We start from the raw sequence: 26909 nt of genomic DNA, 5'->3' as shown, positions 1-26909 counted from the left end.
TGGGAGAGCTGTTGGAACCTGACTTCAGACTCTTGGCTGTCCTTTTGTTGGGGATCTCTGTTTATTTGCTCGGATTCTGGCCTTGGAAACTGCTTTGGCTGCTGCAGATATGCAGTTCCCTGCTTACTCAGGAGCCTAGTGAAACCAGGGTAAGTTTACCTCTCACAGAACTACAATTCTCAGCACCCTTAAAGTATAATTCCCTGGATTCTTTGGGGGATCATGTGCTTTAAATGTATGGTGTGTGTTGGTGCATGTAGACAGATTCTTGGATGCCAAGATTCAAAATTGGGGCAAGTACTCTTTGGTGAGAGAACCCCCAGAAGAGTTTTAAAGTCACAAAATATGCAGCAAAGTAAACCCTGGAAATCTAGACTATTAGACTTTTAAAATATGCCCTTCCAAGTGTGTTCCAGAATTTCCCTCTTCCCCCAAGATCACACCTTTAGTAAGTTTAAAATATTTACTTACAAACTCTCCAAAGGTCAGATTCATGTGCTTTTCCATACAAGAATGAGATAAGTTGCACAGACTGTAAAACTTAGTTACAAAGTGGTGAAAATTCCTAGATTATTTATATAGGAACTCAAAGAGTGGCTGGTTATAGCCATGTGGCTGAGCTGGAGTAACCAATTCAAACTTCCCCAAACAATGAGTTTTTCGGGTAGACTTGATTACCTCTTTCCTTCCAAGGTAAGGGAGACAGCGTAGCTAACCTGGCAGGACAGCTTACTCTATGGTATTAACCCTTCATGCATTGATTAGACAAGCGTGTTGCTGATACAGTGGTACCTCGGGTTAAGTACTTAATTCGTTCTGGAGGTCTGTTCTTAACCTGAAACTGTTCTTAACCTGAAGCACCACTTTAGCTAATGGGGCCTCCTGCTGCTGGCACACCACCGGAGCATGATTTCTGTTCTCATCCTGAAGCAAAGTTCTTAACCTGAGGTACTATTTCTGGGTTAGCGGAGTCTGTAACCTGAAGCGTATGTAACTTGAAGCGTATGTAACCCGAGGTACCACTGTATTGTGATACTGGTTATCCCACAGTTGTGTGCAGCCCACTGCTCCTGACAGCAGGAGTGGAAGAAATAATGTGGAAACAGCCAGCAAGCAGATTTCAACAGTGGTTTATTTATTCACAATTGCATTTATACCCCCACCTGTCTGAGGCCCAAGGAGGTGACATAACATGGTTTCCCCACCCACTGTTTTCCAGTTTTACAATCAGGACAACCCTGCGAAGTAGGTTAGACTCTGAGAGGTACAGTGAACTACATGACTGAGTGGGGATTTGAAGGGTCCTAGTCCAACGCTCTAACCACTACACTACACTACACTACACTGGTCGCTGCCAGCAGACCACATGGGGGGGGATGACACCTCTTGCCGTGGGAACTCCCTGTCCCTGACCATGTTCCACACTGGCTAGACACCCCACGGTGCCACAGACGCTCCATCTCTGTTTGGACCCCTTCTGTTTATACTTGTCTCTGGCTTTGCACCCTTGAACCCAGCACCACGCTGACGGGGCACCCTTTGTACGCCGAAAGCATGCTTTTGCAAAGGGGTTGCAAAGATTAGCAAAGCACAAAAGAGCGCAGCAGCTCGTTCCGGAGCGTTAGAAATAAATCCGCCTTGCTGCCTGCAGCTTTCTGTTCCTCTCTTCCTCTTCTCTCGTTTCTTTCAAAAGTCCTCAAAACCTCCTATGGCCAGGGAGGCGGCAGGGACAGCAGGGGGAGTAGGAGGAGACATAAAAGAGTTTCAACTGCGGGAAGTGGCTCCACCTTCATTTAAAGAGAGGAGTAGGAGAGGCAGTTGAGCACAGCCGCCGTCCTGTCTGCCTCTGCCCCCAGCCCGCCCCACCGAGAGAGACACGCAAGCGGATGCTCGGGGCGCCGCGCGCTCCCCTTTGTCTCCAGCGAGCATCATGCTGGCTTCCAGCGGCCCCAGCACCGGCCAGACCTGCGGCCTGGTGCTCATCTTCTCGCTGCTCCTGCAGTCCATATGCGTGGCTATTACCTTCCTTTATTTCTCCAACGAGCTGCAACAGGTCAGTGGAGAATTCGCGCGTGGGGGGGATCCGTGTTGGGGGTTTTTTTTCCCTCGGTCGCAGGCAGGCGAATCCTTGCAGCTTCCTCGCAGTGCATGCCTATGTGTATATTTAGATAGATTGCAGAGGTCTCCTCGGGAGTAAATCCCGTTGAGTTCACTGGGGCATAGCTCCCAGGGAGTGCATGCTTTAAAAAAATAAATGCATGGTTTTTTCCTTCTCCATTTTGCAGCGTTGCCTTTATGCTCCCACGCGAGTTGCAACACGTTGGGCTTGTTTCTCCGGATTAAGGGCCGGATCGCTCCCGCGCCCCAACTTGCCTGCCTTTCTTACCCTCCCTTAGTTCTTTGTTCGTAAAGCAAAAGGAAAGTTCTGCCATTAGGCGGAGAGGCGTGGTTAATTCGAGGGATCCCAACGATCCCCACCAGGCTTACTTTGAAGTAAAACTCCTAGGAAGGGAGAGGATAATAAAAACGGGGAAATGCTTCAATTGCGCGTTTGTTTTGACTTCTTCAAACTCATTTAACCATTTGTTTTCTTTGCCGGACAAAGAAACCCGGGGAAGTTTAGCATTCAACGGGTTCCATTTACTTGAAAACAAAAGTTTGGCAGGAGTTAAGCCTATTTGCCTTAAAGTAAGTGCCACTGATTTCGGTGGGGCTTACTTGCAAGTAAAAGTGCATGGGGCGGAGTGCTCGTTTTGCAGCCCTGAGCGCGCGCGCTTATTTCCGAGGAAACGGAAATTGCACGTCTGCAACCCGATGCAACTTAACTCTCAAAGTAATCCTGCATTGAGGCTATAATGCTTCCGGCAGGATCGGGATCCCAGTGCTTTGCGAGTAAGTTCCTCGCGAGCAAGTTTCATTGGTCGCAACGGGACTTGCTTCCGAGGAAACGGGGCAAAAGATTTGAATACGAGGTACAAGAACTCTTCCCCCTCCAAATTAAAAAGTATGTGTGGCGCTCCAACTGGGACTCCTTCCAACTCCAACCAGCTTGGCCAATGGCCAGGGATTTGGGCAACATCTGGAGCGGGAGTGGGTGGGGAACCTGTGGCCTTCCAGATGTTGTTTGACTCCAACCCCCAGCAGTCCTCATGGACCCATGGTCAAAAGGATGATGGGAATTGTAGTCCTGCAAATTATGGATAGCTCAAACCTTCCCCACTCCTGGCAGTAGGTCTTCGGCATAATCAATAACGCCGCATCCCCATCATGCTATCATTCTGTGTCAGTAGTTTGTTGTTCTTTTCATTGTGTGGGTTGGGCGCATTCCGGACACGCAGTTCCCTCCCATAATCCTGGCCGTCGGCCACTTTGGAGCTGCAGGAAAAGTTTTTGCAGTTCGATTCTGCCTGTTGTGAAAACTGACAAAATGGCAAAGGGGGAAAAAAAAACACATTGCTCACTTTTGGGCAAGGGGGGTCCGACAGCTGGAATCTTTGTTCTTGCCAGAATGGATGACCCCCAGATGGCCAAGTGAAAAAGATAAAAGGGGCTCTTCTACCTTAAACCATCAATGGTGAACCAGATGTTTTGGCACTCCAGCCTTTATCATCCCTCACCATTGGTTATGCTGGCTGTAGCTGAAGCCGTACCCCTGCTGTACAGCACAAATGTTCCTTTAAAAAAAAAATTATTAAAAGTTTAAAAATTAAAGAGAGAAGTAAGAAAAAAGGAGAAAAAATGAACAGCACAAATGTTCCTTACCTTCCCAGGTTCTTCCTGCTGTTGAAAATGTGCTTTCAAACACTGCAAGGGGCAAATGGTTTGATGTGTAAGAGACTTAAATGGCTCCATAATCCTCTCATAAAACAGAAAGGCTTCGAAGCTCTTTCCCAAACCTAGAGTGCTTTTGTTTTCAAATAGTGGCTTAACTTAACTGCCGTTCCAAGCTGTGACCAACAAGTCCCCCTGTTTTTGTTTTGCTTCCTTCTGTTAAAAAAAGAAAGAAAAAAATGGTCATAAAAATTTTGAGCTGGCCTAAACAAAAGGCCTCTTGGAAAAGAGAAGTCTTTGATTGCTTAATTCCTCTCCATATCTCGGTTTATCTTTCCAAAGGAGATAAAGGGTTCTGTTTGCAGGATAACCTCTGCATTTGGATCTGGAAATTACAAGTTGTTTTGATGAGCGTTTTTTTCTGAGATAGTCCATGGAATGGCAGCCTGCTTTGTGCATTCCTTATCAAACAGCCCAGGTTGTAACAGTACCTATAACCAGCTTTGGTGGCAAGATCCGTGGAAGTTTGCCTCCTCCCCTTTCCTTAAGGAAGCAAAAATGCCCATAACAAAAAGAGGGTTTTCGATCTGGGTGCAGGACAACAGCGGTATTTCTCTTTGTTTTGTTTTTTCTTCGGAAGTAATTTTCCAACAAACAGACAAACACAAATAACAGCAAACATTAGGCAAGAAATAACTGAGGATCTTCCCAGATTGATAGCACATTCCAAAAATAAGGCTGCACGGTTTCTTACATTCTGAACTGGAGAAGATTTTGCATATATGTGTGTGTCTGTGTCTCATTTTCGTTACATAAAAAACAGTGCAATAAAAATCTCTTTTAGTGGTTGTAATAAAAAGAAATAAAATTGCCAAGCATCTCTCATTCGTAATACGCCTGAGGATTACAAGCTCGTGTTCCAGTTGTAGCAACATGCCACCAAGTTATCTTTCCATCACGGAGATACAGTGAAAGAACCTCTATCTGTTAATGCAAATCCAGCGCAGCTGTCAGGACTCCTGAGCAAAGGTGGATTCTGGTAATACTCACAGAAACTTAACAGTAATCTTGTGTGCAGTTGTGTACAGAAGAGTTATTTAGGAATGAATGAATAAATAAATATCTGGATTACCTGCATTGTCATGGTGCGGGAGACATAGAAGAACTTTGATTTTCACACCTCTTCATACACAAGAGTTCTCATATTGGTACAGAAGAAGATAGAATAACCTCTTGCGACCCCAAAGAGGGGGGCATTCACACGTCCACTTGCATTTTTCTGTTCTCTCCACTTCCGTGAACCGAAGTGCTCTTCTCATTAGGAGGAGTCATTCAGATACATCTTTACTGAATGAATAGCTGGGTAGACTCTTGCAGAGATGATTGTGGGGTGGGGAGAAGCCTGTTTTCCTTCAGCACCGGATAAACTACAACTCCCATCAACCCTGATCAATTACCCTGCTGTCTAGGGAGGGTGGAAGCCTTTGGGAATTTCAACCTGGCCTCCCTGACAGGCTTGTTGTGAAGACAAAAGAGACAAACTAGGGTTTGTCAGCCCTATGCGACTAGATGGAAGTCCCAAGTTACCAATGTGATAAATGCTCTCTCTGTGACTAGCATTGGTGCATAACTTCATTACGATTTCTTGTTTGGACACACAAGTGTTTTGGTCACATGGGCAACTCACGAGCTATTCCTGGAGGGCTTGCAGAGGGGGGGGGGTGCGCCTTACTGCTTTATTTATCTTTACTGTACTTGCACTTTTTATATACTGGGGCTGCATTTCCCACGCTTTCCTTCCTCTGAATGAGGATGATCATGGTCAGCGAAATTGTAGGTCTCAGAATTACCCTGTGCTCCTCTTTCTTGAGAGGACAAACATCTCTTTCTGCCATAGACTTAAGAAAGTTAGATTGACACACACAGCTCAACAAGGTGACTTGGATTGTTCCTGTCCGTGCTTTGCTAGGGGGAGCAGACCCGCATGCGAGTCAGAGGACTATCCTCTTGGCATGCAACCAATTTGAGCTGGGAAGGGAATCTCCAGCCACAATCCTGTTACATTGGGCTTCAGATGCAAACTGGGGTGTATTTGGTGGTGGTGCAAACAAACCCCTGGCAGAAAGAGGCAAGAGGGTCATAAACTTGCATAGTAGCATTATTAAGCTTTGTATAATAACCATGTGGCTTGGATTACTAATGGATTTTCTGAATGTGTGTCTTTGTAGGAAAATGCAGCCTTGTGGGAAAAGGGTGCAAATTATTGCATCTCTGAGGCTCTGCAGAAGGGATTATTTCCATGGTCCAAATTTACATTTCCAGCTGCTTTTCTGCTTGGGTGGTGGGAGAATAGGGGGGCTCCCAAAGGTGGGAAAGAAAGTGCAACTGTTGTAATGTCACCTGCGTTTTCCTTAAGCAAACAACAACAACAACAACAACAACAACAGAAAACTGGACATAACAATGGACTGCACTGAAGGGTTGTTGTCATACTTCTGTGTTTGAATCCCTGCTTTGCAATACAGTCATACCTCGGGTTGCGAACGTGATCCATGCGAGAGGCACATTTGCAACCCGCAGTGCCGTGTCTGCGCATGTGTGTGGTATAATTTTTTTGTTTTTGCGCGAGCGCCAAAACCCAGAAGTAACCCGTTCCGGTACTTCCAGGTTCAGCGCAGTCCGCAACCTGAAAACGCACAACCCACAGTGTTCGCAACCTGAGGTATGACTGTACAGGCTCAAAAATACAGGACTGTGTTGCAGGACTTCTGTGTAAACTCTCTCAGGCTCATGTTCACTTCTAACATACATTGGACTACACTACAGGGGTATTAAAAGCAATATACACTCTTGAGCCTGAACTCCACTCCATCCTGCAATGTGGGCAGAATAGCAGCAGAAACTTTCTATTTTCACTGGAAGAAGGGTTCAAAACCACAAAACGTTGGTTTTTTTTAAATTACTTTTTCACATGAAATAAGATCTGAATTCGAAAAAGGTCTTTGGTTCTACTTTCTTTCTTGAGGGGTGGGGACACATGGCTATGCAATCACAAATACAATCCTGGATTTTCCCATTGTATTGTTTGGGCAGCTGTCACTTATGCTGCAAAGGAGGGGAGAATGCATTTAAAGGAACCAGGAAGTCTTCCAAACAATAGAGTTATTAGCCTAGAGAGAGTTGTTTTTTGTTTGTTTTTACCTCTTGTCTGTTTGACATCCTCCGGGAAAGGTGGGGAAGACTCCTACTCCAGGAAAGTGCATGGGAACAAACAGCTCAGAATAAAAAAGCAGGCACTTACGAAGAAATCACCCAGAATTCTCCTTCAACCTCACTTTAGCTCACTTAAGCAATGAGGACAGATTTGTCAAACTGAAGTCACACACTCATTGCTTCAAGGAGGTCTTTGGGTAGCATGGCTTAGTAGCATGAAACCTCGCATCTTTAATTTATATTTTACGGAGAGTTTTACAGTGAAATCTGGCATCTTGAGAACTTGTAGTGTTCCTTCTGTATGTGCAAAAATACAACCCTTTAGTTAAGTCTACAGCAGGGGTCAGCAACCTTTTTCAGCCATGGGCCAGTCCACTATCCCTCAGACCATGTGGTGGGCCAGAGTATATTTTGGGGAAAAATACGAACAAATTCCTATGCCCCACAAATAACCCAGAGATGCATTTTAAATAAAAGGACACATTCTACTCATGTAAAAACACACTGATTCCCGGACCATCTGCAGGCTGGATTGAGAAGGCGATTGGGCCGCATCCGGCCCCCGGGCCTTAGGTTGCCTACCCCTGGTCTACAGTGTTTGTACAGAAAAGCTTTCAAAACATGTGGTGCAGTTTCAGGGTGAAACGGGCAGAAAAGTGTGCTGTTAATTGTGTTGCTCAGTGGTTCCCAATTAGCTAAGTACTGCAGACCCCCTGTTTTTCCAAGAACATGGACCACCTACTTTTGAAAATTTAGCTAACTCTGTGGTAGTTTCTGTTATGTGAATGCTGCCATGGGCAGCGGACCACCAGTTGGGAACCACTGCTATAGCTCATGAAACTGGTGGTGCAGGTCTCTGCTGAACCTTGATTACACAATCTATTACCCATGTGGTCTTTTATACAGCTTTCTGCCAGGGCTCTTAATACAAGCCTGCAGACGGGCTTTTCTCTTACACCAGGGTTAGCCAACGCGGTGCCCTCCTGGTGTGCTGCTATGCTACAACTCCCATCTCCTTGACTATTAGCCGCGAGACCAGGGTGGATAAAAATTAACTATTTTTTAAAAAATAAAAACAAAAAATCAGATTTTTAAAAATTTAAATCAGATTTTTTAAATTTAAATTGGATTTTTGAAATTGAATTTTTTTGGGGGGGAAATCTTTCTAAAGATAGTTTTCTATTTAAGTTACATTATAGTCCTAAGGCTATTCATCAGGAAATAAGGATTTAAGTTTTTCATGTGTGCTAAAACTCAATCTAAGGTGTGTGTGTTTTTTTAAATAGTTTAACCACATCAGTTAACGAACATGGATACATATGCTATATTGTTACTGTTTTAGTTAAATAAATTGTTTAAATAGTTATTAAGGAAATGATTATTTTTCGCTTTCCAATAAAGTACAGCAGAAAAGTTGTCCAAATATAAACAGTTATCTTCTTAAACCTCACAATAATTTCATAATTATCGGTCAATGTATTGCTAATAGTATAACCAAATCAGTGAGTTTTGATATAACTAAAAACTCCTCTGAGAATGTATTATTCCAAAAATGAAACCTTCATCTTGTTGTAAATACCAGCAAGAATGAGTCTTTCTGTTAAAATAAAAAAAATCCTTCCAGTAGCACCTTAAAGACCAACTAAGTTAGTTCTTGGTATGAGCTTTCGTGTGCATGCACACTTCTTCAGATACACTGAAACAGAAGTTGCCAGATCCTTCTATATAGTGAGAAGGTGGGGAGGGGTATTACTCAGAAGGGTGGTGGGAATGGGTGATTGGCAGATAGCTGAGATGAGCCTGTTGACGACTTTCTGTTAAAAAAATGAATTAAATCAAGTCTTACTGACTAGTGATTTAAATCAAATCCAGCCTGCACAAGACTGATAGTTGTACTCCCAACATCTGGAACCTTTGGCTTTCCAGATGTTCCTGAACTACAGTTCCCATCAGCCCCAGCAAGCATGGCCAAGGATGATGGGAGTTGTAGTTTGACACCATCTGGAGATTCTCCACAGCTGTACTAAGGGAGGAAGTGGTGGAATTTGCTTTGTGCTTGGAGGAGCAATACTAACAGCATAGAGCCAATTCCTTGTGCTTGAGTGCAACACACACAACTGGTCCAAAAGTCTTGTGCTGTTGTCCCTTTTCTAGGTCACTGCCCATTAATTTTTCAAAGCGACTTCCTTGTGCACCTATTTACCTAGACATGTTGCTAGTATTGTCTGCTTTTAGCAGAAGCTAAACCTGACTACATAATTGTTCTAGAAACCGCAATGCCCAGGTGTTTTCTCGCTGTAAACTCTTGCCTGCTTGCTTCTCTGTAAATTTTCCTGCAGTTTATGGTGCACTCCTGTAATCTTGCTGTTTCACAAGAAAACAAACTCATTGTGCCGGATTGTGCAAGTAGTGGGTGGAGGAAGTCCGGGATTGGTTCCTGAACACTCCTGCATTTATCATTTTCAGAAGCAGCTTGGCTGGTCAACACACCGCTTATTCTCTTGCCAGCGCCCCATAACCCTATGTCCAGTTTTACCTCCCAATTCCAATTTTGTTCAAAATCCGGATCTTGGAATTTAGAATGCGTTCTGCAGGTGAGGCAACAAGTTCTAATGCAACCCAAGCCCTAGGCATGATTACTCTGAAATAAATCCCGCAGAATTCAGTGGATATTACTCACAAACTAAGTGAGCATAAAACTAATCTTAGTCTGATTTGGGTTGCACTAGTGCACAACCTACTTTTTCTTTGTTAGTTTTAAATTCCCTGTATTTATGGAAAGGGGAGAATTATCGTTTCACAAAATTCCCGCCCTCTTCTGCTTTTGGAGCAAACACCTTGGGTAAACTAAGTGATGAATAAGAGGAATTGATAGCTAAGGAGCAGATAGCCTTGAACAGAAGAAATGAAACTGTTAGCTATAGACCAAGCTGCATTTGACTTTAACTTGCTATTTCTGCTTCCCCTGACCTCATTCCCTCTATTCCCTCTTCCTTCCTCTTGTTTGCTTTCCTTTTCTATCAAGTTTTCAATTTTTTGTGGGGGGAGGGTTATTGCATTGGTCATAAATAACTTAACTAGACCATGGGGAAAAATTTGGATAGTTTGTTTAAAAAGAAGTTCAAAACCATTCAGGCAGAAGATCTGTTGTGGTTTTCCTGGCTAGATGCTTTTTCGTGGAGTCATCTGAATCTGCCGACTCGGCCACCCGCACAACATTAACCTTAAATAAAGCCCTGGTTGTTGCTGAGAATGAAACTCTCCCATGCAGAGCGTTCTGGCTAATTGCAAGAGTCATCCTCGTGGGCTGAAAACAGCTCTGAAAGCGAAAATTCTGAGACACGGCATAGCTACAGAATGTTGTACTTTCAACAGCGTGTTGCGGGAGTTTCAGGGGAAAGAGAATTGCTAAGCGGGAGAACAGGGGAACTTTTTCTTCAATCTGAAGACTGCATGATGTCTCTGGCCACTTCTCAAGTGGTAGCTGGGCAAAGGGGAAGCGGGTGAAATAATGGAAGTTTCTCTGTCTTGGTGGGTCACACTGCAGCTACAGAGGAGTCCAGAGGTTTCTACACACCCACAAACCTCTTTCTCCATCTAGGCACGCGAAGAGGCATTTCCAGAGTTCCAGGGCACATTCTAGCTACGCAAAAGGAAGCTGTGGAGCAGCACTGGGGAGAAGAGGGGTCTGGAAGAGTCCTGAGGGCCACACACACAGAGCAGTGTTCAAAATTCCCCAGGCGCATTTTGCGATCAATTGAAGGTGTCTTGGCGCAAGGTTTGGCGACTGACATCTCCACAAAAGATGCTGTGCACTGGCCAGCCGGCTGATCTGTGGAAATTTATTGTCACTGGGTTGTTTTATTCAATGTTTTAATGTGTTGTAAATCGCTTTGAGGTTTTTTCCTTTAAAATATAAAGCGGCAGAGAAATGAAATTAACAACAGCGAATTTCACCTATTAGGTTATATATATATATCTGAATTTCTATAAGACTGGCGCTAGGCTTCACGGTTGATATGGAGGATCTCACAGTGGAAGCACAGGGCTGCCCATCCAAGTAGACCACCGTTCAGCCTAGTCTATTGAAATACTTCCCCCTGCCTTCCTGCAACCCATTGAATTTGGCTGCTTTCTGTTGTTGTTCAAGTGCCACGTCATCTCTGGGGCCACATCCTCTGAAGTTGGGGGGTTCTAAGAGCCTTGTTCAAAGGGGGTTTCCTGCAGGATGTGGAACCAGGAAGGGGAACAAAGAAAATGACTCTTGACCACTAGTAGCAGCTTCCTCCTTGCAGGGCTATCAGTGAAGGCAACATATGGAAGGGAAACTCTGTTCTAACATATGAAAATGCTTTCCACAACTTGTTTGCTGTGTGGAAGGATGAAAACGCAGCCATGTGAATCTGCTGAATGGATTGGTTCTTCTGAGATTCCTCTTTTGGGTCCCACCTCCAAGAGGAAAATTGTGGATGAGTAACCCAAGTTGGGTCCTTCTGGAGAACACAAAAACTCTGCATGCTGCTTTTTGGAACATTTTGGCTGGCTGTAGCAGCATTTCCCCCGAATGTGGATTTTGAGATTTTAAGTCTCGCTCCCAAAAGGTTTGCGGAGAAAACAAATGAGCACTTTATTTTTTGGATGCTGCAAGAAAATGAAAAAGGGGAACTCCGCCACAATTGACTTTATTGTGTGTGTGAGTAGATCACATTCCTTGAACGAAATCAAAATCTCGTCAAATTTGATACCAGTCTTGGGATTTGGAAGCCGCAGAAGCAAATGACCCATGTAAGTTTTTGTAGCTGATGGCTTGGAGGATTTGGAATGCGGAGATATCTTTATTATCTGGAGCAAAGGAAGAATGCGAGGCATGCTGTTCTCATTGGAGACGTCCTGTTTTCTCTGCTTTTCCTCCTTCTCCCCCTCCAGGTTCCTCTGGCTTTTACCTTAAGCTGAGGAATGCAGAGATGCTCCAGGGGTAAAATGGTTTTGATGGGTATCCAGAAGGGCGAGCTGGCCTGTGTGCTGATTTTTCACAGCCCTGTATTTTTTCTTGCCTGGGCTTCGTGCAACTTTCTGGCTCATAGTTTGTGAGAAACTAGCCACCGGCAGAAAATGATGCTGAAAATTCCCCCACCCAGTCTGCCCTGGGGTGTGAAGCCAAGTCATAACAAACTGGGTTAGAAGGGAAATGGGCTTGGCTGCTATTACTGGCTTGGTTCCATGACAGAGAAAGAAGTTTGCTAAGCTTGGATAGAGCTTCAGCTGGTTGACAGTGGGGTTTTTTGTTTGTTTGTTTGGCCACCCTGTGGTTTTTAAGGTACCTCCAAAGACCTGAGCTGTGCTTCAAAGCTTGCACAGAGCTCTTCCTGTATGCCTTCAAAACTTGTGCAGAATTCTCCATATAGAATTGTAGAGTTGGAAGGGACCACAAAGATCATTTGGTCCAACCCTTTTCAAGGCAGGAATCTTTTGTCAAGTGTGGGACTCATATCCATGATCCTGAGATTGAGACACACACAGAAAGAGAGATGCAAACCGCTGCAGAGTTTTGCTGGAAAGGAATGCAAAAAAAGGTCTAATTCACTGAAAAAGGAAAGCAGAGGGCGTCGTCGTCCACTGGATGCATGAATGGGTATGTATGTATTGGTGGGAGCCCAACAATGGCAAAGAAAAGAGCCATGATGTGGTGTGATGGCAGTATTTATAGCAGAGACGGGGGAACCTGTGGTATTCCCAGTGTTAGTGGACTGCAACTCCCATCTTCCCCGTCTTACCACAGCTGATGGGAGTTGTAGTACAACAACAACAACGTATAGAAGGCCACAGGCTCCCCACTCCCAGTTTATAACCTGAAGGCGGCTTCCGTTTCTCTTCTCCCTGTGAATTGACAGGTCCTCAAGAGGTTCTGAATCATGCCAAAGGAAGAAGAACCCACCTCCAGCGGCTGGCACACCTACATTGAATGCTTAGGTAGGTTAACTTCTAGGGGATAGTTTGGCTTTGCGTTTGATGAATAGGGAGGGAGGGAGCAGATGCGACTGGAAGAAGGGATTGCTAAATGCTCCACCTTGTTTCCCTTTTAGATGGTGGCCACCAAATGAAAGACGCAACGGCAGGTGGAATGAAGAGTGAGCTGCCTCCAGGAAGACCTCAACTTTCTTCCAACGCTGGATAAGCCCGCCATCATCCAGTCTCCCAAAGGTCCAATATTAAAATCCATCGTACTGCTTAATACCATTTTCAGGGTGGGTGGAAGGTTTTTATTTTGTATTGTCTGGTGGTTCTTCCCTCCGATTAATAAAATGGTCATTTTATTTATTTTTAATGTGTCTGCTTTTGGTTTTTTTGAGTTCCAGAATTTCCAGTGTTTTGCAAACATACTTTCATTTCATTGGGGATTCCCAGGGGCATTCAGTTAGTCACAAGAGTACGCATAATCGGGTGGATCTTCAGCCTGATCCAGTTACAGGGCCCCCTCTTCGTTTCTTCACAGTGGTGTGCGCCTGTGTTGATTCGAATCTGGGTTTCACTCCAGTTCTTCACACCACCTGAGGTCTGCCAAGAGCAACGGAGATTTTGCAGATTTGAGAATCTTCCTTTCAGTGCTGAACATTTGCACAGATCATTTTTACATCTTGCCGCTTCCCCCTAGTCCAGCGGTTCCCAAACTATGCAATTGGAAAGATAAATAAATACGTGCCTTTGGTATAAGGGCGACGAAAGAATGACTGATTTCTCTCCTGAAAAGTCCTCCACGACTCAAAAAAAAGTTTGGGAGCCACTGCCCTAGTCAATAGTTCCTGAAGTCCTCCTAATAGGATTCCTTCAGAGCCCCATGTTGGCTTAAGTTTACAGAGGCAACTTGGGGAGACAATTCTTTATTTATCCATTAGCCTCTTCCACGAGACTTTATTGCTGTTTTAGTCGCCATCCCAAGTTTTGTACACACTTTCCCTTCCAACCCCAGTTGCTCCACTCACAGTCCTCTGATCCGCCTCTTCTCAGCTCCCTTACTGCCTCCAATCTTGTGGTCACATTCCTCCTAAACCTTCCTCTCTCTTTTTGCCGCCGCCTCTGCTTGGCTCTCCTCCTCCATCACACCCCATCGCCTGGGACCTAGTCCGCCTCTTCAGACTGCAGCCAAGCCAGGTCATCTGTGGCACAGCTGTGTTTACATCCAGATGTGTTGTATCCGGTGAGGTGCAGGAGGCAGGGCTGTCCTTGGCTGCCTCTCAGCATAAGGATGCAAAGCTCTGAGGTGCCAGCAACCTCTGTTTACAAGTCCTCCACACCTATGAAATTATCGATTGGGGAAAAAGAGGGGTGGGGAATCCTGTTCCTGAGGCTTTCTAATGAGCCATGCGGTAGAATCGAGCATGGATTCCTAAGGGGAACAGTGAGGGATCCAGTCTTTTAAAAATCCAGTGACTTGTATGTATTATTGAGCAAATTTGCACAATTTATTCCACACTGTTGCTGTGCATCATTTATTCTGGTTATGCTCATCAGATGCAGGTGGGGGGTACATTTGCCCCACATGGTGACGATGGGGAAGAATCTTATTTGATAAGAACTGTAGTAGGTGCTCAGCAGTGCAATCTTCCACATGTCTACTCAGGAGTAAGCGTCATTGAGTTTGTTGAATTGATTGTCCTAAGAAGATTCCGTACACATCGTAACTGAATACAGTGGTACCTTGGGTTACATGCGCTTCAGGTTACAGACTCCGCTAACCCAGAAATAGTACCTTGGGTTAAGAACTTTGCTTCAGGATGAGAACAGAAATCGCACAACAGCAACAGGAGGCCCCATTAGCTAAAGAGGTGCTTCGGGTTAAGAACAGTTTCAGGTTAAGAACGGACCTCCAGAACGAATTAAGTACTTAACCCAAGGTACCACTGTATCTGAACAGTCAGGACTGATGGTCGGTTCTACTACTGTGCTGAACTGTTTCCTGTCTATTTTGAGCACGGCTCGCTCACACTTTGCCTTTGCACCACACTTTCTAGGCACGGGGTTCACGCTTTAAAGATCTGTGTCAGAGTCTCCCCGCATTTATGCAGACCTGAAGGAGCGTCTCCACCCCCATAACTCAGCCCAGACACTGAGGTCCAGCTCCAAAGGCCTTCTGGCGGTTCCCTCATTGCAAGAAGTGAGGTTACAGGGAACCAGGCAGAGGGCCTTCTCAGTAGTGGCGCCCACCCTCTTCAGATACCAAGGAGATGAACAACTACACAACTTTTAGAAGATATCTGAAGGCAGCCCCGTATAGCGAAGTTTTTAATATTTGATATTATTTTATTTGTTTTTTTAAAAAAATGTTGGAAGCTGCCCAGAGGGTGGGGTATAAATATTATTATTATTATTATTATTATTTATATTTTATTTTGCCACACCACTATCCCCAAGGGAACCTGCTCTTTAAAGCTGAATCTGGACAAATGGCAATTCGGTTTTCCCACAGAATAGTTTTCAGTGAGAGTGGGGGTTTTTTTAGGGAAAGCGCTCCGACACAGAGTTTTAAAGTGTCGACCTGTACACAAAAGAGTGTCTGGATGAGGCCTTAGTGGAGGATGGAGAGTAACAGATGTTTGCAAAGAGGCCCAGGAAGGAGAGAATATTATATTATTAGGGTGGGGGGAGAGGGAAAGGGAAGGGAGCTGAAGGGGGCCAAAACATGTTTAAAACACCCTGCGTGTGCACTCTGAAGTGGTGTTGTGCTTTTTACAAATAAAGCTCCCCCCCCCCAGTACTTCCGTCGACACAGACCTAGTCGTTTTTCTGGATTGTTGAGGATCACAACTTACGGCTTTGTGCTTAAAAACATCTGCCGAACTGGCTAAGTGGCCAACGACGCATTGTAGGGTTCCAGAGTTTCTGCGGAAGATTTGTGCCCCAATCCAGCAAGAAAAACTGATGTACTGAAACAGTCCGCCAGTAGCTGAAGCAGATGTGAAAAAAGATGCTTGCCAGGTCCCAGTGAAGTAGCTAGAAAGGGTCTTTCGGTGCCTTTCCATGGAGAAACTGACTGGTTGCGTTCAACAGCTCATCTGCAACTAAAGCTAGATTGAGGGTCCGTAGCAATCAGCTTGCCAACAATTTGATGTGACTTTGTGACTTATTTTCTTGGGACTTTTCTTTGTATTTTACGAGAAACTTTCGGTGTAATTGTAAAATGCTATTTTCATTTCTACGTGAATCAATACACTTGGGTGCAAGAGACTCCCTTTATTTTTCTTCTGCTAAATTTTGGGTATATCCTGCTCCCCCCCCCCCAATAACAAACACAAAAATGTTTTTCAGCTCCACAAATGCTTTAGTAAGCTGCCAGTAATCTGAAGAGTTGATACATACTGGTTTGTTTTCAAAATGGAATTGGCGCAGTTCCAAAAATCCTCCCCCATATTTTATAAACAACCAATAAAAAGTGGTCCATTAAATGCATTCATGCAGCACGATGTGATCTGTGTTGTGCCTACTCAGAAGTAAGCCTTTCATGAGGTTCCATGAGGCTTGCTAACTTAATATCCCATAGACAATTATGTGGGGGAAATCCCCATCGAACTCAATGACGTTTGCATTTGAGCAGACCAATCTAGGATCGCACTGTGAAATCAAATGCTACCCGGGAGCCATATTTCAAGGAAGAAAGTTCCGCAGAATTGTCACAGTGATGATGAATTTTCTGATGATTCTGCCGAAATCCCCTCCCTGTAATAGGGTGAGATGTTTGCATGCAGCGTCAAATTGCTGGCATTTGCAGTTGAGAGGAACAGGAGAGGGGAAGACCCTCAAAATGCTGGAGAGCTGCAGCCAGTCAGAGTCCACGGTACTAATCTGGATGGACAAATAGAGTTATTTAGTGTAAACCAGCTCCCTGGGATAAAATGGTAAAGGGACCCCTGACTGTTAGGTCCAGTCGTGACCGACTCTGGGGTTGCGGCTCTCGTCTCGCTTTATTGGCCGAGGAAATGTGGCCAGCATGACTAAGCCGCTTCTGGCGAACCAGAGCAGCGCACAGAAACGCCGTTTACCTTCCCACCAGAGTGGTACCTATTTATCTACTTGCAGGGACCGAGCAACAGGGATTCGAACTGCCGACCTTCTGATTGGCAAGTCTTAGGATCTGTGGTTTAACCCACAGCACCAACCGCGTCCCTTGCTCCCTGGGATACATCTGCTTTAAAAATAAGACCAACCATTTAGGTCTTTTATAAACGCCTTTTTTTCTTTTCTTTTTTTTTGCAATGCAGCATTAAGAACAGAAAGGGCTTTGCTACTTACCTACAGAAGAAATTTCTGATGTTCACTTAACTGAAATTTTGTGCATCTCCCGATCTCTCTGGAGTTTTGCCCAATTGTCTTACACTTCCTTTTTTCCTTCTTTTTCCAAACACAGCTTCGAGATACTTACTCGAAGAACGGCTATGCTTGCCTTACCAAAGAAAACTTTTTCCTGGAAGACTTGGACGATTCCAGTTACAATGAAGAGGGCGACCCCTGCTGGCAAGTCAAGCTGCAGCTCTTACGGTTAATAAAGAAGGTACGCCTGTAATACCTGTATCAAGTGAAATCAGAAAAAGAACTTTGCTACAAGAATCTTGGCCCCCTTCAGGGCTTGCAGTTTTTGTAGGTCGAGTACCTAAACACCTGGAAGGGTGTAGCTAGATCTAAAGCACTCTTCCCCCAACCAGGAGCCCTCTAACTTGTCCGGACTACAAGTCCCAGCTAGCATGGCCAACAGCCACAGATGATAGAAACAAAATAAATATTATTACTTGCTATGTTTGCGGGCCATAAGTAATTATTAGAGGCCAAAGAGCAGGGGCTGATATAATAAATAGTAATAGTAATAAATGCAACAAAAACTTGGAGACGCTGTGTGTGTTATACAGTGGTGCCCCGCAAGACGGAAAACTCGCTAGACGAAAGAGTTTTCCGTTTTGGAGGTGCTTCGCAAAACGAATTTCCTATGGGCTTGCTTCGCAAGACGACAATGTCTTGCGAGTTCCTGCTGGTTTTTTTCCTCCTCCCCCCCCTTTTTCTAAGCCGCTAAGCTGCTTATCAGCTGATCTGATCAGCAGATAAGCCGCTAAAGGCCGCTAATCCGTCAATGGGCTTGCTTCGCAAGACGAAAAAACCGCTAGACGAAGAGAATCACAGAACGGATTCTTTTCGTCTTGTGAGGCACCACTGTACAGGTAAATTTTCTATGCTGCCACAATGGGCTATGCCTGTGGGGCATACTTTCTGTGGCAAAACTGGTTTTGCCTCCACTTAATGTATGAAATGGCTCTACCATTCCTATCCTATACCTGTATATGTCTACTCTGAAGGCCACACCATTGAGTTGAGATTTACTCCCAAGTAAGTGCATATAGGATTGCAGCCTTGAGCATGATGCCACAGACGGCGCGCAAAGCAAGAGCAGATCCACAAGCGTCTCTCTTATGTCTAAGGCAGCGGTTCTCAACCTGTGGGTTCCCAGATGTTTGATGGACTACAACTCCCATCATCCCTGAGCTCTGGCCTTGCTAGCTAGGGGTGATGGGAGTTGTAGTTCCACAATATCTGGGGACCCACAGGTTGAGAAAGGCTGGTCTAAGGCATACTGAATCTGCTTAAGTAACCCAGAACATGTAGTCTTGCTTAAAAGGGGCTCTGCTCTCCTGTAGAGCAGCCTCGAGTCCCCAGATGGTTGTCGGACTACCAATTCCCCCAATACCTGCTGACTAGGAATGATGGGAGTTGTAGTCCAACATTACCTGGGGACCGAAGCTTGAGAAAAGGCTGCTGTACAAAGAAGACTTTATAGACAGGTTCACAAAGGCATCGAAAAGATGCACAGTTGAAAGGTCATAATGACAGCACAGTTAACATCACTTACAATGTTATTTGTTGCATTGGTACTTTGTGCAAAGAGTTTTGCTTATAGCTTTGTATTCTTGGAACCTTTTGACGAAGGGCAGTTAAGAAATAATTTTAAGCAGATACTAATAATAATAATAATAATTTATTTATTTATTTATATCCCGCCCTCCCCAGCCAAAGCCGGACTCAGAGCAGCTAACAACAGTAAAATAATACAGCATTCTAAAATCAATTCATTATAAAATCAGTTCAAATCAAATTAATGGCAACCATTGGGCTAGAGTTCTGTGAGGATTACCAAAGGAGGGGGTCCGGCTGTGCCCTGGCCAAAGGCCTGGTGGAACAGCTCTGTCTTGCAGGCCCTGTGGAAAGATGTCAAATCCCGCAGGGCCCTAGTCTCATGTGACAGAGCATTCCACCAGATCGGGGCCACGGCCGAAAAAGCCCTGGCTCTGGTTGAGGCCAGCCTAACCTCCCTGTGTGCATTTCTTAAATGAACAATGCCCACTGTGTCCAGCATTATTGACAAGAATCCTAGTTCCCCAAAAGGTACGTAGCAGTCTTCCTTAAGCTAGTGTACCTTAAAGGGGGGGGATCACTGATGACTCACAATCTGCTATCCATCCTTGCTGTGCTGGAGTCACTGCTAGGCAGCTTACAGAATGGAATTCTGCTACTCTTAATTTACCAGGGAGGGAAAAAGCTAACCGATTGTATTTGCACTTGCAGATGATAGCCAGGAACCAAGCAGAAGTGGCAGCCTCCTCGGTCCAAGGTATTGATGCAGGCAGCACATTTACTCACCGTATTGGGCTGGATACGGGGGTGGGTAAATATGCTGGTGTTGCAAATGCCCGATGCCTAAATCCACTGGAAACTTGAATGTGTAGATTGTGGTGAAAGACAAGTTGTGTGTATGTGGGGGGGGGGGGAGTGCATCAGTAGAAAAGGCAAAGAATGTCATTGGGGAAACGCCATAGCTCTGTACTTCGAATGCAGAAGGTGTGTTGCAGGTTCAGTCCTCTAGTTACTACTACTTTAGTAAGTACTACTACTACTTTAAACATTTTCTTGTTGTTGTAAACCACCAACAACAAATTATTTATACCCCGCTTATCTGGCTGGGCTTCCTCAGCCACTTTGGGCGGCTCCCAACAGAATATTAAAAACAAGATAAAACATCAAACATTAAAAACTTCCCTAAAGAGGGTTGCCTTCAGATGTCTTCTAAAAGTCAGATAGCTGTTTATTTCCTTGACATCTGAAGGGAGGGTGTTCCACAGGGCGGGTGCCACTACTGAGAAGGCCCTCTGCCTGGTTCCCTGTAACTTCGTGCAGTGAGGGATCCACCAGAAGGCCCTCAGAGCTGGACCTCAGTGTTTGGGCTGAATGATGGGGGTGGAGACGCTTCTTCAGGTATACAAAAGTACATGCCGCTTTGTTAAAGTTGTACAGCCTTTTCTACAGATCGGTTCCATTTGTTATGAGACATTAGTGTTGAATACAGTTACAAGATCAGGAAGAAGTTTGCGGGGGGAGAGAGGAGGGGTGGCAAAATTTATATTTTTTGCAGTGTACTTGTGGGGTTTTGTGTCAGCGTCAACTAGACGGGTTCACTTTCTATTCGCTTGTTAGGTTTCCTCAGTAGCGAGAGAGGTTGGGGGCCTAGGGTGGTATACACAGAGTTGTATCCAAGTCAAGAGGAGACCCCCTGACAATGACAGACGTGACTAATTTAGGTCCATCCATTTCAGTGGGTCTGCGCTTAGTTGGATACAACCTATAATCTTGGAGGGGGCCTGCACCGTCTAATCCAGTTGCCAGTTCTAATGCAAGGAAGCCAGGACTAAGACACCCCCCAACAGATAATAATAATGATGATGATGATGATGATGATGATGATGCCGGGCTCAGAGCGGCTAACAACGGTAAAATAACAAAGTTTTCAGAGTCAAATTAATGGTAACCATTGGGCTAGAGTTCTATGAGGATTACAGAAGGAGAGAGGGGGTCAGGCTGTGCCCTGGCCAAAGGCCTGGTGGAACAGCTCTGTCTTGCAGGCCCTGTGGAAAGATGTCAAGTCCCGCAGGGCCCTAGTCTCTTGTGACAGAGCGTTCCACCAGATTGGGGCCACAACCAAAAAAGCCCTGGCTCTGGTTGAGGCCAGCCTAACTTCTCTGTGCCCTGGGACCTTCAAGATGTTTTTATTTGAAGACCGTAAGTTTCTCTGTGGGGCATACCAGGAGAGGCGGTCTCGTAGGTACGAGGGTCCTAGGCCGTATAGGGCTTTAAAGGTTAAAACCAGCACCTTAAACCTGATCCTGTACTCTACCAGGAGACAGTGCAGCTGGTGTAGCACCGGGTGAATGTGGAGATGGCTGTCCACCTTTCTGCCTGAAAAGCCCAACTGGTCCATTGTGAGAATGCACTCGCCATTCAGCAGCAGGGATGCTCAGCTGAAAAATCTACTACCTTTCTATAACTTAAGCCTATTAGATCTAGTCCCGCCCTCTGGGGTAGAAAAGACCCAGGTCTTTGACTCCTCCACTGCAACAGCCTTTAAGGTATTTGAAGAGAGCTGTCATGTCCTCTTGACTGACATGTTCTCCAGGCCATTTACGACCAGTTCATTCATTCTTTTCCTCCTTTTCCTCCTTGTTTTCCATTTGGCTGACGATGTTTCATTGCCTTCCTCTGACCCCGTTCCGGTTTCCCTCCATCAGGCCCTAGCCGATGGGAAAGACCTGCTAAAGCTCTTGGAGAACTGCGGCCAGTCAAGAGTAGCCAGCACTGGGCTAATGAACAAAAAGTCTGGAGTAGCAATGCACCTGACATGTGAAACCGTGCCTCAGGTGGAACCACGCGAGTCACCTGTCTAGCCCAGGGGTTGTCAACCTGGTTCCTACTGCCCACTAGTGGGCGTTTCGGGATTCTAGGTGGGCGGTAGGAGGTTCTATGGCACAAGTTGAATCCTCCTTCCATCAAGCACTGGTGGGTGGAAAGGAAATTTTACCATCAAGAAAGATGCATTACTGGGTATAAAAAGGTTGACTATCCCTGATCTATCCCAAGCACCATCCGGCTTTGACTGTTAGCTGTTGTCCAAGATCTGAGGCATAAGTCTTTACCCATCGGCTGCACTTGTCCAGAGGGTTGGGTCCAAAAGTGGCCAGCTCTCCATGGGCTACCTGGGTGGGGCTGGCCACCTGCCGCTCCCCTGACACCACACGACACCAGGCATGCCGTACGACACCAGGTGTTTCAGCTGCAGGCTGCAAAGGGAGAATGAGGACCACTACTCCATATGCAAATCCTGTCTCGCCTGCAGCAACGCTGTGGTTGCAATAGTAATTCAAGATTAAAATCCTGACCTTTCTTCCTCTTTCATCCAAGGCGATGCTTCTACTGTAGATTCTACTGTGAGTCAGAGTGTCGTCCCCAGAACAGCAGCTCACTTGACTGGAAGCAGAATTGGGAAAAGTGTTTGGGCCACACAGAGTAAGTCGCTATGTTATTCCAGCAAGAGTATGTTTATATTTTTACGTCATTATGCACCTGCTAAATTAGGTAATAAAAAAAAGCATTTAGATGTTGCTTTTAATGTGCGATTCTGCTGCTGTGTTAAATATTAGATGGCTATTGTTTTAAATGGTATTTTTTATTTTGCTTAATTGTATTTCTATATTATTATTGCTGCTATTATTATTAATTAGGGACGCGGGTGGCGCTGTGGGTTAAACCACAGAGCCTAGGACTTGCCGATCAGAAGGTCAGGCAGTTTAAATCCACGTGACGGGATGAGCTCCCGTTGCTCGGTCCCTGCTCCTGCCAACCTAGCAGTTCGAAAGCACGTCAAAGTGCAAGTAGATAAATAGGTACCACTCCGGCAGGAAGGTAAACGGTGTTTCCGTGTGCTGCTCTGGTTCGCCAGAAGCAGCTTAGTCATGCTGGCCACATGACCCGGAAGCTATACACCGGCTCCCTCGGCCAATAAAGCAAGATGAGCGCCGCAACCCCAGAGTCGGTCACCACTGGACCTAATGGTCAGGGGTCCCTTTACCTTTACCTTTATTATTATTAATTAAACTTGATGGTTACACAAGAGGTCTCCAAGTGACTTGCACCGTAGCTTAAACATAATTATAAATGCATTACAATGTGACACATTTATACAGAAATACTTGCAATTCATAAAAACACTCAAAAGCAAAACATAAGCCACTCTTGAGTGTTCTCTGAGCAGAACAGATAACCTCTGTCTGGTGTGGGGAGAATCTTTGGCTCTCCAGATGTTCAGCAACTACAGTTCCCTTCATCCGCTGTCATTGCCTATTGCTTGCCGGGGCAGATGGGACTGTCATTCAGCAACAGAGATTCCCCACACCAGTCCTCTATGTTCTTAAGGTTGAACTCAGAATTTTCTGATTGGTTGATCGCTTTATAGTTAAAATGGGCATCATCCACACACAAGAAAAGGGGCATTGTTAGCAAGCTTGGAGAAACTCCCCAGGATTTACAGGAGCAGATATTCAGAAAGAAAACGTAAGTGGTGGGAAAGCCTTAGGGAGAAAAAAACAGCACAATGCGAAGCATGTTCAGTGGCTACAGAGTGCCATGTGTCTTGGTGGGGGATGAAATGGAATATCCTGTGAAAGGGCTGGCTGGAACCTAGAACAGGAGCTCACTGTACATCGCAACACATAGCTGCAGGTCCCACTTGTATATTGCAGCAGCAACAGCAATAAACGACAACATACACCATCAAAATGAATGGTGAGCTCTATGTCTTTAGGAGCATTAGGGTGAGCAAAGAGACTGGGTTGAAATAAAAAGCTGTCAAGAACTTCCAAAAGTACTCAACTTGCAAAAGTACACATTTGCAATTAATTCATCATCGCTATCATTATTACCGTTAGCTGTTTATTTTGTACTTGAAAGGTTTGGGATTTACTCTGGATTATTATTATTTTTTACACACCTAAAATACACGTTTGCCTTCTTTTCCAACCCGCTGCAGATTCCTCGAGCAGAAGTCGTTTTGGAGTCAAAATCGGCACGTGGCAGACAGCCAGCTGGCCTCATTCTTTCCTCCACAACGTAGGCTTGTTGGACGGGGAGCTGATAATACTACAAGCGGGCTACTACTACATTTACTCCCAAACGTATTTCCGGTTCCGTGAAGAGGAGGGTGTCGAGCGCCGTTCCGACCCTGACTCGGACAGCGTCAGGAATCCCAAGCAGATGGTTCAGTACATTTCCAAGCGCGTTGATACTTACCCAGACCCGATTCTGCTGATGAAAAGCGCAAGAACTAGCTGCTGGGTGAAAAGGGCAGAATACGGACTTTACTCGATCTACCAAGGGGGGGTGTTCCAGCTAAAGAGGAACGATCGGATTTTTGTCTCTATCAGTGATATGACGCTCGTGGACATGGATAAAGAAGCAAGTTTCTTTGGAGCCTTCCTGGTCTCTTAAAAAAGAAAAAGAGGGAGACAGACTGAATTAGAAAAGCCTTAAAAGAAACAGACCTGGCTTTGAACTGCACAAAGACAACACTCAATTTTCTGCATGCAGAAATGGAGCCCATGTGCAATCCTGTTGACAGATGAACTGCCAGCGAGAGCCTGAAGTTGCCAAGAAACAAAACAAACATCATCTGTCAATGTCTGTAAAGAAAGACCGGGTGCTAATGACTGCCATGCCATGTATATGGAACTTGTAAGAAACTGTGTCCAATTTCACTTTGGAAGAGGATAGGGCTGTACTAGTCCTGTCCCCTGAGAACAATATAGCCTGCAGAAGCACTACATACAGTTCATTGCGCCTGCATGCTGGGAAACCACATGGAGCAAGGCGTGAGGTTCTTCCTTCACCACCAGATGATGGTTGTCTCTCTTGTGTAGCAGATTGCATTTGGTGGAGTGAGGAGGTGGTCTTTGGCAATGGGAACTTTCAGGATAAACGGTTGGTTGCCTCTCTGGCCAGGTTATTTCCGCTGCAAACCTTTCACAAGCAGGAGGAGCAGAGATTGAGAACTGTCACATGGAAGAGCGCCCCCAAAGCTAGACCACTTCATACTGGGGGGGGGGGGGGAGATAACGCCGGGAGGCTAAACTACTTGACATGTGAACATTGCACATGAATGTTTGGGAGGTGAGGCATTAAAATATGGGGTCTGCTTTACGCTGTCTGAAGAGGAACAGTCCCAGAAGGGCTACACCATGTGACATATTCCATATTTGCTGTTCACCTCTTACCAGTCATCTTATTGGTAAAGTCTATAATAGAGCAGAATTTATGCACGGTGGGCAATCATAATGTGATTATACATAAGATTGGGGAAATGACCCACATCTCAGGCTGCAAACTGTTGCCCACTCGTTGAATATTTCTCTTTAAAACAAGGCTACTCTGCCTTGGTACCCTGATTTTTTTTGTTTTTAAACCTTAAGCCCACTTCAATATTATTATTTTTTAAGTAATTACATGAATAAATAACATACTTACAAAAACAACATAGAAGTGTTCACATGCACAGACCTTCTCAACCCAGTCAAGCCTGAACACTGGAGATAAGGTTGCCTTTAACAGCATTTGAGCTGTGAAGAAATCAGTTCTGATGTAGATGAGCATTATGACTGATGGGGTTGATGCTAATTGCACAAAAACGGCCTAGTAAAAAAAAAGTTGGTAACTCTGAACTGGAAGGTGTCTCCAGTATGTGATGCTGCTCCACAGAAGTGAGTAATCTTGTGTTTTTTCGCAGTGGCGGGGGGGGGGGGGGAGAGACATTTTTTAAGACTTGTGGTTTAGCTTGCATATGAACCAGGGATCCACGTTTAAACCAAACACTTGGAACAGTTTCATAGTAAGTCAACTTCAAACCACGGCTTATGAAGCCTACTCACTGGGACTAGGCAGAGTTTGGTTTGAACCATGGTTTCCTGGTTTTCACATAGCGATATGCCAGGAAATAGGGAGCAGCACACGGCCTTCTTTGTGTTGTTGCACTCCAATCTGGGAGTTGGACTCGCAGCAACACACTCTGGACTGCACATTCTCTGTGCCTGCATTAAGCCAAAATTCTTTTAAAAGAGAAACTCCTGGACATTCAGGAGCAGAAAGGAGCAAGGCTTTGCTAAGTCGTCTTGAGGATTGTCTGCGTAGCACTAAACTGCAGCGGGGGGAACTTGAGGTCCTCTGGAGGCTGTCAGACCCCAACTCCCATCATCGCAGACCACTGACAGGGCTGATGGGAGTTGTGAGTCTGATATTATCCACAAGGCCACAGTTTCCCCATCAGGGCACTAAACTGTGGTTTAGCGTTACATGCACAGCAAGCCCCAGCATCTCTAAAAAGGTGGCAACAATCTGTGGCATTTACCATTCTCAGGGAGATACTGTTAAAAAACAACATATATTTTGAGCCAGAGGGTGCTTTTGAGTAAGATCCAAATACAGGAGTGATGGTATGGAAGATGAGTAACACATTGCCTGCATTTTATCTTTTTCTTTAACAGTGGGCACTCGGGTTGCGAACGTGATCTGTGCGGGATGCATGTTCGCAACCCGCGTCTGCACACACGCGGGTTGCTATTTGGCGCTTCCGCGCATGCGCAAAGCGTGATTTAGTGGTTTGCACATGCGCAACCGCCGAAACCTGGAAGTAACCTGTTCCGGTACTTCGAGGTTTCGGCAGTCCGCAACCTGAAAAAACGCGACCTGAAGCTGCTGTAACCTGAGGTATGACTGTACCGGCAATTGGACCTTGAAATGAGGGCGAGAGGAACAGCCTCCTAGCTCCTCCTATCGGCACACACCTGTTTAGCTTTGGGGTTCCATCCTACGTATTGGTTTCACAGGCGCAGGGAAGTAGATGCCAAAGACTTCTGCCGCAAGCTCATCTCTTGCCCCACTTTACTGGCTGCAGGGGAACGGCGAGTTGGCAAGGAGTTACTGCAGGGTCTGTATTGTGTTAAAATCTGCCGTGTTTTTCCCTAAAGGCCTCTCGTACTCATTTGACTGGGCTACAGTGACCTTGCCATGCATCCCAG

The 26909-nt window shown here is 45.3% G+C and overlaps 1 protein-coding gene and 1 long non-coding RNA gene across 2 annotated transcripts; one reads left to right on the top strand and one right to left on the bottom strand.

Moving 5' to 3' along the window:
• The first annotated feature begins 1640 nt into the window (after window positions 1-1640).
• Window positions 1641-26909, top strand: TNFSF10 (TNF superfamily member 10). Its single transcript, XM_083504565.1, has 5 exons — window positions 1641-2053; window positions 17384-17527; window positions 19585-19630; window positions 22249-22353; window positions 23873-26909. Exons 1-5 carry the CDS (start codon window positions 1931-1933, stop codon window positions 24328-24330), a joined length of 876 nt encoding a protein of 291 aa, XP_083360691.1. The 5' UTR covers window positions 1641-1930; the 3' UTR covers window positions 24331-26909.
• On the bottom strand, window positions 14055-15346 carry LOC310707547. The gene is made up of 2 exons (XR_014526566.1): window positions 14881-15346; window positions 14055-14663 (listed from the first exon to the last, which is right to left on the bottom strand). It is a non-coding gene; the product is annotated as an uncharacterized lncRNA (long non-coding RNA).

Source organism: Podarcis liolepis (genome assembly GCF_965112155.1).
Source record: "Podarcis liolepis genome assembly, chromosome: 5".
NCBI classification, from domain to species: domain Eukaryota; kingdom Metazoa; phylum Chordata; class Lepidosauria; order Squamata; family Lacertidae; genus Podarcis; species Podarcis liolepis.
Note: the sequence above shows the minus strand (reverse complement) of the source record. Positions and strands in the feature narration are given on the sequence as shown.

Bases quoted from the DNA above. Each gene is read 5' to 3' on its own strand.
- TNFSF10 (XM_083504565.1), top strand. From the start codon at position 1,931: ATGCTGGCTTCCAGCGGCCCCAGCACCGGCCAGACCTGCGGCCTGGTG. The intron at 17,528-19,584 runs GTACGCCTGTAA...TTGCACTTGCAG, and splicing joins TCTTACGGTTAATAAAGAAG to ATGATAGCCAGGAACCAAGC. The intron at 19,631-22,248 runs GTATTGATGCAG...CTTTCATCCAAG, and splicing joins GGCAGCCTCCTCGGTCCAAG to GCGATGCTTCTACTGTAGAT.